Source organism: Coregonus lavaretus, assembly GCF_964263955.1.
Source record: "Coregonus lavaretus genome assembly, chromosome: 4".
Lineage (NCBI taxonomy): Eukaryota > Metazoa > Chordata > Actinopteri > Salmoniformes > Salmonidae > Coregonus > Coregonus lavaretus.
The window spans coordinates 54888396-54900483 of record NC_139991.1 but is presented as its reverse complement, the minus strand read 5'-3'; the positions used below and the strand labels follow the sequence as shown (position 1 = coordinate 54900483).

General features: G+C 41.2%; 3 protein-coding genes across 5 annotated transcripts; 2 read left to right on the top strand and 1 right to left on the bottom strand.

Moving 5' to 3' along the window:
- Nucleotides 1–2982: 2982 nt before the first annotated feature.
- gpn3 (GPN-loop GTPase 3) lies at nt 2983–5532 on the top strand. Of its 2 annotated transcripts, none has more exons than XM_084160270.1 (8): nt 2983–3174; nt 3612–3720; nt 3805–3972; nt 4185–4309; nt 4428–4543; nt 4700–4796; nt 4924–5052; nt 5219–5532. In XM_084160270.1, exons 1-8 carry the CDS (start codon nt 3127–3129, stop codon nt 5282–5284), a joined length of 858 nt encoding a protein of 285 aa, XP_084016396.1. In that variant the 5' UTR covers nt 2983–3126; the 3' UTR covers nt 5285–5532. The 2 variants fall into 2 exon arrangements, with proteins under 2 accessions (XP_084016396.1, XP_084016397.1); XM_084160271.1 differs by having other exon boundaries at nt 2985–3174; nt 3567–3720.
- Nucleotides 5533–5603: 71 nt separating this feature from the next.
- LOC311128082 (actin-related protein 2/3 complex subunit 3-B-like) lies at nt 5604–8200 on the top strand. The gene is made up of 7 exons (XM_084160046.1): nt 5604–5725; nt 6174–6273; nt 6574–6650; nt 7206–7274; nt 7442–7568; nt 7679–7773; nt 7921–8200. Exons 1-7 carry the CDS (start codon nt 5720–5722, stop codon nt 7981–7983), a joined length of 537 nt encoding a protein of 178 aa, XP_084016172.1. The 5' UTR covers nt 5604–5719; the 3' UTR covers nt 7984–8200.
- A 73-nt stretch (nt 8201–8273) lies between these two features.
- Nucleotides 8274–11704, bottom strand: LOC311128084 (ubiquitin-conjugating enzyme E2 G1-like). Of its 2 annotated transcripts, none has more exons than XM_084160047.1 (6): nt 11476–11704; nt 10851–10953; nt 10657–10754; nt 10033–10211; nt 9691–9816; nt 8274–9517 (listed from the first exon to the last, which is right to left on the bottom strand). In XM_084160047.1, the coding sequence occupies exons 1-5, from the start codon at nt 11516–11518 to the stop codon at nt 9730–9732; spliced, it is 510 nt and encodes a 169-aa protein (XP_084016173.1). In that variant the 5' UTR covers nt 11519–11704; the 3' UTR covers nt 8274–9517; nt 9691–9729. The 2 variants fall into 2 exon arrangements, with proteins under 2 accessions (XP_084016173.1, XP_084016174.1); XM_084160048.1 differs by having other exon boundaries at nt 10045–10211.
- Between the last annotated feature and the right edge of the window lie 384 nt (nt 11705–12088).

Genomic DNA, 12088 nt, shown 5'->3' with positions numbered 1-12088 from the left:
CAGTATTGACTTATATGCTGCCCCTGTCTTCATGTTGTTGCTGGACATATCTTTTTTAAAATGTGTGTAGGTCACCTAAATCATCAGAAAAATTGCCCCCCCTGAGAATTTTTTCAGGAGCCGCCACTGCATGAGTGTCCGAGCTGTGTGCTAGTAGTTGGCAATATCAGTGGGTTTTGTGATGAATGAGCCATCTGATTCAATGAATGATTGAGCGAAGTTTGCCTTTTTGCCCAAAATTTCATTTAAGGGGCTCAAAAGCTTTTTACTGTCATTCTTTATATCATTTACATTATCTTTGTTTCATAGTACAGTTTCTTATTCTTTTTGTTCAGTTTAGCCACATGGTTTCTCAATTTACAGTATGTTTGCCAATCGGCTGTGCAGCCAGACTTATTTGCCATTCCTTTGCCTCATCCCTCTCAACCATACAATTGTTCAATTCCTTATCAATCCACAGGGATATAACAATTTGTACAGTCATTTCCTGAATGGGTGCATGCTTATTAGTAACTGGAATAAGCTATTTCATAAATGTATCAAGTGCAGCATCTAGTTGCTCCTCATTACACACCACATCTTCAACATAGGAATCACTACAAAACGTACTGTATGACCTCTTATACACTATATTAGGCACAGCCTTTGGAACTTTGGTTTTCCTAGCTACTATATTATGATCACTACATCCGATGGATTTGGATACTGCTTTAGAGCAGTAAGTAAAGATGTGATCAATACATCTGGATGATTTCATTCCTGTGCTGTTTGTAAATACCCTGGTAGGCACTGGTTACTGTTTTGAAGCTTTTTCTTGAGTGGGCAGCTTGATGAAAGCCAGTCAATATTTAGGTCACCCAGAAAATATACCTCTGTTTATATCACATACATTATCAAGCATTTCAAACATATTATCCAGATACTGACTGATAGCACTTGGTGGTCTATGGCAGCTTCCCACAAGAATTGGCTTTAGGTGAGGTAGGTGAACCTGTAGCCATATTACTTCAACAGCATTTGACATGAGATCCTCTCTAAGCTATACAGGAATATGACTCTGAACATACACGGCAACACCTCCACCATTGGCATTCCTGTCTCTTCTGAAGATGTTGAAACCATGTATTGCTACCACTGTATCATCATAGGTATTATCTAAGTGAGTTTCAGAGATAGTCACTATGTGAATGTTATCTGTTACTAGCAAGTTATTAATTTCATTAACCTTATTGCTTGGGCTACATATGTTCATGTGGGCTATTTTTAGAACTTTTCTGGGATTCTTGATTGTTTTTATTGCTTTACTGGGAGGCTTATCAGAGGTAGACATGACAGTGATATTGATGTTTGAGATGATAGTGCAGGGTGAGCTGCGCACAGTGGAATTCCACCTCAGTGCTAACAGTATAACTCCGGTTCATAGGCGCATGATTACAGCATACAATATCTGTAGGATTGACAGAGGCATTTAGGGGTTAGAGGGACATAAATTAGGCTACTTACATTATGACTGCGAACGCCCCTGGGACAATGTACATTTGCAGCAGCACTATAACAACTCAGCGACACAATGGTAGGGATTATCTGAGCAGGGCTTAGGTCACTGATAAGTCATTGTCTCAACGCAGCCTTGAAATGCGAGGACAGGGTCCAGTAGCCAAGATGATTTGGATGGACTCTGTCATTCCTTTAGAGCATCTTCTGTTTCCAAAACGTGCCAAAGTTACCTATGAAAGTTATGCCAACAGAGCTACAGCAGTCTTTTAGCCAAGTGTGTAATACCAGTAGCCTGCTGAATCTTTCACAGCCGCGGCCCAGTGATTGTACCGGGCCTGAAATAATTGGCCGCTTTTTGGAATCTTTCAGAGTTAGAATCAGTTCTTTAAAATCAATTTTCAGCAGTTCCGAGCTAGCCCTCCTAATGTCGTTTGACCCGACATGGACTACGGCAGCGTCAGCCCTCAGTGATGTGAGGCTTCCTAATGCTTTAGGAAAACACTACAATGTTATCCATTAATGCCAATATGGTTTTGCTTTCCTACTGAGACTAAGGGCCTTGTTTCTTCTTTCCCTTAAGCCATGGTTGCCTTGGAGCTTGATGTTGACCAAGAGGAGTGGCCCTAGCAAGAAGAGCGGCTGTTATTCCAAGGGACAACACTGAACACCCTGCCAATATGCAACATTCTTCATTTTGATATTTGAAATATTTTGATAAAGATGTTTCTTACTACTATACTTGCTGTTTCCACTTCATTCTTGTGCTTATTGGTTATTTTGTAATCTCAGGTTTACGCAAATTAACGCGCTGCCACTGTGTCCCCGCTAGAAAAACTTGCCTCAGATTGCAACCTACACATATCATGATATTGAAAACAATGTTGTTTTTCCTAAACTTACCTCTCTTTGAATTATGAAATCCTACAATAGAAAATAAGTATTTTAACTGTCTGGTTAAAAGTCCTTGAATTGACCTATTGAATTGACTTATTGACTAAGTGAATTGACCCATTCCATGACTTTATGCCAATGTTAAATTGAATTGAATGCTATAAACGAATGTAGTCTGTAACATTTAAATGTAACATTTAAAATATTTCCTTGTACTATTTCAATACGGGACATACACACATGATTAGAAACGTGCAATGTAATTTGTCCTATGTGGGTTTCAAAGCAGATAACATAGGAGAATGACATCAAGACCATTGCACTGAGACAGCCTTACCTCGTTGACAAGATGCCATTATCGTGTTTCATCCGATGCACTCTGACATAGTCTTGGCCCTTTTCAGCAAATATCACTTGTTTTTTCATGCACACACAGTAGGACAGAAGTAGCAATAATATTATTGACTGACAAAATCCAGGTTGCTGTCGATTCTAGACACACGCGCGCAGTTAAGGTTATTTGTGCGCATGCGTGACAATCTACTGCTCACTGGTTCGAACGATAGCTTTTGGTCTCAATACGATACCCGTAGTTAGCGAATGTTTTCTGCCTGCAAGCATGTTGGCTGTGAATGTAGCCGCCGACATGGTTTAGCAACATTACTCTTTAATAATTAAGCGACTAAAATTGTTTTGTGTAGTTTCAGTCCTTGCAGTGTTCGGGATAGGATAGTAAAAATGCCTCGATATGCTCAACTCGTCATGGGCCCGGCGGGAAGTGGAAAGGTACTAGCTAACGCTAGCTAGCTAATGTTGTTAACTAAAGTCGTTAGCTACCCACAACGCTTTGAAACGTTACCGTTAGCTTCAGTGGGTAGCTATTAGCTAGCTAACGTTAGACGCTTGCTGTTTGTTCCATGTCAATCCAAAATGTAGGTAAATGAGCAGGGCTAGGCTATGTTTTACAATTAACGCTAATTCACATTAATATAGCTATAGTTAGCACTTGCTAGTTTAGTTGCAACATCCAAGGTCTGAACTACATGCACTGCCATTGACCATGACTTGTTAGTGCCAGAAATGCAGTGCCAACACTTTTATAATGTGCTTGTACTGTAGATGTTGCTTGATTTATCCTATTCAATGTTCTCATATCATCACGTATGTTTTTGCCACAGGTATTTCAGTCAGCTGTGTTGTATATCTCTCACTCCTCTCTGTAGAGTACCTACTGCTCTACAATGATCCAGCATGCAGAAGCCATAAACCGCTCTGTACAGGTGGTCAACCTAGACCCAGCCGCTGAACACTTTGATTACCCGGTCATGGCAGGTAAAACACATCTCTGAGGAATTCTGTCATAGTCCTATTTCTATGACAGTGAGTGCCACTGACTGGCTGTTTTTCTACCTTCAGATATCCGGGAGCTGATTATGGTGGATGACGTGATGGAGGATGAGTCACTGAGGTTCGGCCCAAATGGAGGGCTGGTGTTCTGCATGGAGTACTTTGCCAACAACTTTGACTGGCTGGAGGAGAGCCTGGGCCACGTGGAGGATGACTACATACTGTTTGACTGTCCTGGTAAGGTGCTATTCATAGAGGGGGGCAAGGAACATGACTTTGATGTAAATGATGATGGACAATCAATGACTATGATAGAGATTGACTGAATATGGTGAATAATATGGATCAGATTTTGATGTTGATGATGCTAGTTGAGAAGTTTGTGCTGATGTTAATGTGGTGAGAATGGTATTGACGATGATGATGATGACTGTTGGTGATGTCTGCAGGTCAAATAGAGCTCTACACACACCTCCCTGTGATGAGGCAGCTGGTAGAGCAGCTCCAACAATGGGAATTTCGTGTTTGTGGCGTCTTCCTGGTGGACTCGCAGTTCATGGTGGAGACCTTCAAGGTAATATGGCCACTATTAACACATCTTATTCCTGATCACGCTGCCTTTTACTCAGTCTATAATATGCTATAACAGTTATATTTGAAGTTAATTGCAAAACAATTGTCTCCCATCCCAGTTCATCTCAGGTATCATGGCTGCATTGAGTGCCATGGTGTCTTTGGAGATTCCAACAGTCAACATCATGACCAAAATGGACCTGCTGAGTCCCAAGGCCAAGAAGGAAATTGAAAAGTAGGTGCCAGAATGATCGAATTCCTCCTTTTTATGTTTATCTGTCACTGTGGTCTTGGTTCATCTGGTTTTGTGTGTGTCTGGCTCTGAATGCATCCGGTGCACATGCTTAGCAGACCTGTATTGGCTGACACTGACAGATCTCACTCCATGCAGATACCTGGATCCAGACATGTACTCAATGATGGAGGACAACTCTGTCACTATTAGGAGCAAGAAGTTCAAGAAGCTGACCAAAGCCATCTGTGGCTTGGTAAGTTCCTGCCGTGCACACAGCCATGCTCAGAGAAAAGGCAGCCCTGGTGTCAATGATTTGAATGATTCCTGAATTTGGAAGTTGTTAAAAAAAAAAATATATATATTATGTTTGTGTTTTCCAGATTGATGACTACAGCATGGTGAGGTTCCTGCCTTTTGACCGCACAGATGAGGAAGGCATCAACATAGTGCTTCAGCACATTGACTTTTCCATACAGTACGGAGAAGACTTGGAGTTCAAGGAGCCAAGGGTAAATAAATAAAAATCCACTATGTAGACTGAAACGTATGCCGAGTCCTAGAGGTTAGCAGAGTAACTCTGTAATCCTGCTTTGGGAAGTTATATACACAATTACTAAGTCTGCTCTCCAACTACCCAAAACCTTTCACTCGCTTTACTTGTTTCTCTCTCCTTAGGAGCCCGACGAAGAGCCTGACAACACAAATTATGATGATTTCTTTCAGGAAAAAGTAGAGGACTGAGAGGTGACAGAGCCCCAGAAAGAAAAGCAGAACATTTGATGGTCAGATGGAAACGTTAATTGCAGACTCCAAGTATCATGCCACCTCATTATTTATTTCTAGACTTATGTCTGTTTTTATGTTTTCAAGATTTGTTATTGATCATTTTAAGATTGTGTATAGTGTATTGTGACCCAGATATTGCATTCCCGCCTCCCCGGTTGAATATTTGGATGATATTTTTCGAATAAAAACTATTGTAAAACAAAGTTTTGACAAGTATTGCTATGAAAAAATGTTGTTCAATTGGCACAACCCTGTGGCCATTCAAATATTCTACACACCGCATCTGTCTACTTCCTGTAATTCTGTTGGGTGGGACAGGCGGAAGCAGCGTCCTGGCAAACGATACATTTTTATTTTGCTGGGCTGAAAGATTGACATTTATTTCTCAAAATGCCGGTAAGTAAGTTATAATATTATGACCACCTCTTAAACGAACAACCTCTATCAAGTGTGTAGCAACACTGAAATGTGATTATTTGTATGATAATTGTGCATGTATCCACCCTAATGACGTACAGACCGTAGAATTTCTAGCTAGCTAGCGGTGACGTTTTGGCTCCCTAGAATAAGTTAGCTACGTAATTTGATGTACAATATTGCATGTTAGTGAGACAGAGACTCTACTTGCCAATTAAATGAACACTAGCAAATTAACGACATGTTAGCGTTTGCAGCTAATATGGCTAGCTTCTAAGTGGGCTAGCTAGCTAGGTTTTCTGTTAGCTAATCTGCTCTCTGGTAACTACTAGTATTATTGACAGCTATCAAGTGTTTCTTGTCAGAAAGAGCATCTAATGAAAGCCATTATACTATACAAACATCAACTTTTCCATTTCCTTCGCAGGCGTACCACTCTGGCTTAATGGATGGGGACATCAAGATGGTGGGGAACATGGCAATGTTGCCACTAAAAACCCAGTTCAAGGGCCCTGCAGCGAAAGAGAGTATGTTTCAGCTTGCAAACTCTTACCATCCACACACGGTGTTTAGAAAATAGCCTACAATAATGGACAAAGTTCATGTGTGATGCGAAAAAATATTATGTGATTATAAGTAGGCTATCCATCCTCTTTCAACCTGCACATCAGTTTTATTTAATTCCCTTCTGACTGTGGTTGCCTGGTGGTGCATGTTTCTACCTTATTTGGTGTCATGAGTCAGTCGAGTGTTAATTCTCTTTATTTTGACGAACTAATTTGTCCAGCATTCCCTAACTTCCTGTATACTCAATACTCTTATTTCAGCCAAAGATTCAGACATCATTGAGGAGGCTATCTACTATTTCAAAGCCAATGTCTTCTTTAAGAATTATGAAATCAAGGTAAAGGAAAACTGAATTATTTTATTGTCTTTGAGTAAAATAGTGACTGTAAAAGTGGTCACCTGCCGTGTAAGGAAACTGTCAGTTTTTAAGGAAGTGACTGTTTTTACATTACCTCCCCTTTAGGCCTCTTGCTACGGTGATTTGGCCCTAGTTTTCCCACATTCCCCAGCCTGCCTCTGAATATTGCCATTGGCAATACAATCTTCTCATAGCTCTGTTAGCATTATAACCAATGCAGCCCATAAGTTGGATTGTGACTGAAACTAGGCTCTGCTCGCATACACCCATTCATGTTGTTATCAGATATTTACATTTTAGTCATTTAGCAGATGCTCTTATCCAGAGTGACTTACAGTTAGTGCATACGTTTTTCATACTGGCCCCCGTGGGAATCGAACCCACAACCCTGGCGTTGCAAGCGCCATGCTCTACCAACTGAGCTACAGGAGGCCTACAACAGATAGACTAAAGTCAGTAGTAATGATAATACTATCTGTCACAAGGCTTGGTGTATTCCTGGAGTTAACAACCTGTCCCCGTCCCCCCCACCAGAACGAGGCAGACAGGACACTGATCTACGTCACCCTGTACATTTCTGAATGCCTGAAGAAGCTACAGAAGGTAACTGAATCCGATTGATTGCCAACATGATTTTCTAATAAACTAAATGGCTAATGAATCCAAATAACCCCTCCCTAAGTTATATAATGTTAGGTCCTCAGAATAATGCAAAGAAATATATTTGTATTGTGAACTCTCCTCCAGAATTCTTCTTTGTGTGTTTGCAGTGCAGCTCCAGGGGCCAGGGAGAGAAGGAGATGTACACTCTGGGCATCACGAACTTCCCCATCCCTGGAGAACCTGGCTTCCCTCTCAACGCTATGTACGCAAAGCCCGGCAACAAGCAGGAAGAGGGTAAGGAGCATTAGCACAAGTCCTTGCAGGATGAGATATGGGAATGCCAGTAGTACATCAATCACTTATTTTTAATTGATCTGATTTTGTCTCTGGTTTTCCCTGATCAGAGACCATGAGGGCGTACCTGCAGCAGATCCGCCAGGAGACGGGGCTGAGGCTGTGTGACCGTGTGTTTGACCCCCAGACAGACAAACCCAGCAAGGTGAGACTGTAATATCCGACTTCCCCATCTGTCACACTAAATCCCAATTGCACTCAAGTACTAACATTGATAAAAGTGAAATTGCAGATGACTTAATTGAACTGCTTTTGATGGACTAACCTAGACTGTGACCTCTTCTCTTTTCAGTGGTGGATGTGCTTTGTCAAGAAACAGTTCATGAACAAAAGCCTTTCAGCTCCTGGACAGTAGACAACTCAGGACTGCTGGAGGTTATTCTAAACTAGTGTGAGGCAGGTGGATTTTTTTTGTTTGTATTTTTCATCTTTCATTTTTGGGCCTCCACTTTCATGTGGCTACGATGATTTTATACTGAATAAGAAGAGTACATGGACGTGCTATTGTTGTCGGGCAGTTTCATTGATCATGTTAAGCTGGTGCTTAATGCGTTAAAAAACAATTGTCATTATCCCTGTCAATCTTTCTTACACAATCAACAAGAAAAATACAACGCTGTTCTTACATTTTGTCAATCAACATGACCGTTTTCAAAACTTTATTGGGCTCAAGTTAGACGTTAACTGTGGGTGTAAAAACTCCTACAATTTCACAACTCATGTCAGCCTTCGTCACACAGGTCAATGGGTTAAATGATTGGTACTACTATCAGTTAAATTAACTATTGAGCTACAAATCTTATTTCTTGTTCTAACAATCCATCACCACTTCCATTATTAGATCCTTTACATTACAACACTTGCGTAACACTCAAAAGCACCTCCTCTTGGGATAGAAATTGTGTTGCGGATGGCTAGTCTAATCCACTTGCACAGGATAAAACGTCAATACTTGTGTGGACTTTCAACCAAAAGTGGTATCACTTCATCACAACCTTGACAAAGATTACACACAGAAAACACCTTTCAAACAAAAAGGCTGAACCAAATCTGAAAGATTACTTTTGTGTGTACATGTTAACGTGACTAAAGCTAAAATGATTTACTCACAAGAATATACAACGGACAAAACGACACTGAACACCGTTGTCCCTGAAAAAAAATTCCTAGCAAGGAGAATCAAGTACACAAACTGAATTCACCCTTAAGTACTCGAAGGGGAAAACTCACAAAGGACACATCATTGATACAGTATATATTTACATACACGAAAAATACAATTTTAGAGATGAGATCTTTATTACAAAAAATATTCTGTTCCTCATGCTAATATTCTTAGGTTTTTGGTTTATCCCAAAAAATGTATTGATCAAACACTGAAGAAATGTATCCTGACATAGATGTTGACATCACTGGAGACAGTTTCCTTTGCTTACAGGGAAACAACTTAAGGCAGCAGAGTGTATTGAACCCTTTGAGAGAAAGGACTTTGCAGAACACTTGAGGGGATGGGCTTCCAGAGGTATAGAACGGGCAACGAAAGCCATTGTTGGTAACAATCTCTTCAATGATCAAATACTCCAAAATTGCATAAGAGACAAGTCTAAAGTAGATGGCTCAGTGGCAGGTTGAAAATAAGCTTGTCAAAACAAAAACCATGCATCTTGAATTGTCATAATAATCATCTAAATAAGTATACGGTGAGAAAACAACCATAAAGGGATGTTTATCTCCACACATTTACTTGACCCTGACTCTAGATGACCCTATTTATACAACTAAAGAAAAAGGGCTGGCTTTTTATTCCACATCTTCCTAAGAGCAGAACACTGGTGCAAAAGTCTTTATTGAAGAGTGACATGATGTATCCGCCTAGGTTCAAATTTGAGCTAAAAATAAAATAACAGTTAGCTTGCAAACATAAAATATAGCATCAAGACTGAATAGGAAACACAAACAATGGAAGATTATTTAGTGACCAACCAAGGCACTGAATGGGTCTCAATTTCTGCAACGTGTGCGATTATAGCTGAGCGCTGTGTGGATCCAGAAAGGGACTCACTGGGTTTGTGGCAAACAGGGTTTGTGTGGGGGAGGGTGCCTAGTCAAATGCCATCTCCTGACTCTTTCGTACACAGCGAGCCACCTTCCTCTTGAACTCTCCGCAAGGATCCTCTCTCCATTCTTTCTGCAGGGCACAACACAACTGTACATCAAAACCCTGGTCTTAACAATCACTACATTCAACTAAATGGTGGAGTATCCCTCACTACTATCAAAAGTCAAGACAAATCATATGAGCAGTGAAAACAAACCAGCACCATCATTTCAGCTTTTTCTAACTGAATGGAATGCATATTTCCCCTGTCTGCGAGGATGTATATTTGAATGTTTGGGACTTAACGGCTGCATCTACGTTGGCGGGTGAGTCGCCGTTCGGGTCGGCCAGCATGGAGATGACACTGATCATGATGGTCTCTACGGTGTGGATGGGCAGCCAGCGCTCCTCCGGCTTCTCATAGCCAAACTTGTCCTCACCGGGCTCATGCAGAATGGAGATACACACGTCACCATTCTTTGCCACTGAGAGAGAGGAGAGGGGGAGGACAGGAATCATAACCTGTGCTGACCAGCTGACTAACACAGATCTTTAGATAGCTGTATAGCACATGAAAACGGGTGCTGTATGTGGAAGATTAGGGTTGCAGTAGGTATCTCAGATAGGGGGAGTGAGGCTTACGGGTTTTATAAATAAGCATCAACCAGTGGTCTTGCACTGGGTATACAGAGGGACAGTTTACAGAGGAGTACAGAGTGCAGTGATGTGTCCAAACACCATTGCCTGCCAATCTATAAATTATGTCTCCACAAACTAGCATGGGTAGGATGGTCATCTGAATCTGGGTTAGTTTGGCAGCTGGGGTGAAAGAGGAGCGAGCACAGAAAGGGATAGAAGCGATTCATTGATGGCCTATGTTCCACAAGGAATACAATGGCCTTAGTAAGAATAGCACATGAAACCACTTACCATTGGGATGCCATATTTCTGTGATGAACTTCATCTTCGGAGGCCTATGAGGGTAGTCATGGGGAAAGGTCAGGTAGGCTTTAAAGAAACCACCCTCGCTGTAAAGAGAAAATGTGTCAAATCAGATAGATGGTAACTAAGTAGGCAATGACTTTGCCAAACACAAACATACCAGGTTAGTAAAACATACTCACAATAATGTATCTTGAGGGCCAATAACGACCACCTCCCACTGATGGATGTCATCATCGTCTATGAGACCGGCAGAAAATCCCTCCACCGGGTTCTTGTTGAGCTCTAAAAGGGGTAAACAAGCACGCTGACGTTACCCAATACCCCACCCTTGAAAATGTGCTTTACTTGTAGCTATGTGTGTTGTCACATGTTGTCAAGCTTTTCTCAAACGTATGTCTGGAATTCAAGTAACTAGCTAGCGGACCAGTTAAATTGGAAATGTATTTAGTTTCAGACAGGTGGCTATGAAGTGACGTAACTGGTACACTACTCCACAAGCCTTAGCAAGCTAGCAACTAACGCGTTAACGTTACCACCAGTGTTGTGTTTTGCTAGTTAGCTAACTAGCCAGCCAACTAGCAAGCAAAGAAGTGGTATGTCACGTTAGCTAGCTAAATATTCATCAGCTGTGAATTTGCATTGCGTAGCTACTAGCCGTAACTAGCTAGCTAGGTTGACATATTCAATACAAGTAAAAACGAACATAATTAGATTACAAGTGGTTAGCCACTAACATTAGCTAGCCAAGTTACCGGTAACTACCACGCTATTTACCCTTAACGTTAGTGTAGCGAGCTATTTTACCTGCCAGTTGTTTTCGAAGCAGCAGTGATGATTGATCAGTCATTTTATGTGGATTAGTTTAACTAACTATATAAACAACGAACGACCTGACCTGCCTCTAACATAAAATATAACACAAAGAATTAAAGAGATACCTAGCTACAGTAGCCTGCTTCCGATGTTAGAATAAGGCCTATTCGGTTGATCGTTTCACACAGGGATGCACAGCTTGTTACACGACTAGGCTACCAAAAGCCCTAAACAAACAACGCATGCGCCTTGCGCCTATTCTTCTTCCTCTTTGAGGTTTATTGGCAGACTACACTCATAAGGTGTATTGCCGCCACCTACTGTACGGGGTAGTAAAAACTACCCCAAAGACAAAATATGTTTTGGATGAACAAATTCATACTAATTACACTCATAAGTAGCCTGCTTCCGATGTTAGAAAAAGGCCTATTCGGTTGATCGTTTCACACAGGGATGCACAGCTTGTTACACGACTAGGCTACCAAAAGCCCTAAACAAACACCGCATGCGCCTTGCGCGTATTCTTCTTCTTCTTTGAGGTTTATTGGCAGACTACACTCATAAGGTGTATTGCCGCTACCTACTGTACGGGGTTGTAAAAAAT

Coding starts and splice junctions, on each gene's coding strand:
- gpn3 (XM_084160270.1), top strand. CDS start 3,127: ATGCCTCGATATGCTCAACTCGTCATGGGCCCGGCGGGAAGTGGAAAG. Junction 3,721..3,804: donor TGATTACCCGGTCATGGCAG/GTAAAACACATC, acceptor TTCTACCTTCAG/ATATCCGGGAGCTGATTATG. Junction 4,544..4,699: donor GCCAAGAAGGAAATTGAAAA/GTAGGTGCCAGA, acceptor CACTCCATGCAG/ATACCTGGATCCAGACATGT.
- LOC311128082 (XM_084160046.1), top strand. Junction 6,651..7,205: donor TTAAGAATTATGAAATCAAG/GTAAAGGAAAAC, acceptor CCCCCCCACCAG/AACGAGGCAGACAGGACACT. Junction 7,275..7,441: donor GCCTGAAGAAGCTACAGAAG/GTAACTGAATCC, acceptor GTGTGTTTGCAG/TGCAGCTCCAGGGGCCAGGG.
- LOC311128084 (XM_084160047.1), bottom strand. CDS start 11,518: ATGACTGATCAATCATCACTGCTGCTTCGAAAACAACTGGCAG. Junction 10,954..11,475: donor GCTTCGAAAACAACTGGCAG/GTAAAATAGCTC, acceptor TACCCCTTTTAG/AGCTCAACAAGAACCCGGTG. Junction 9,817..10,032: donor CCGCCAACGTAGATGCAGCC/GTTAAGTCCCAA, acceptor TGTGCCCTGCAG/AAAGAATGGAGAGAGGATCC.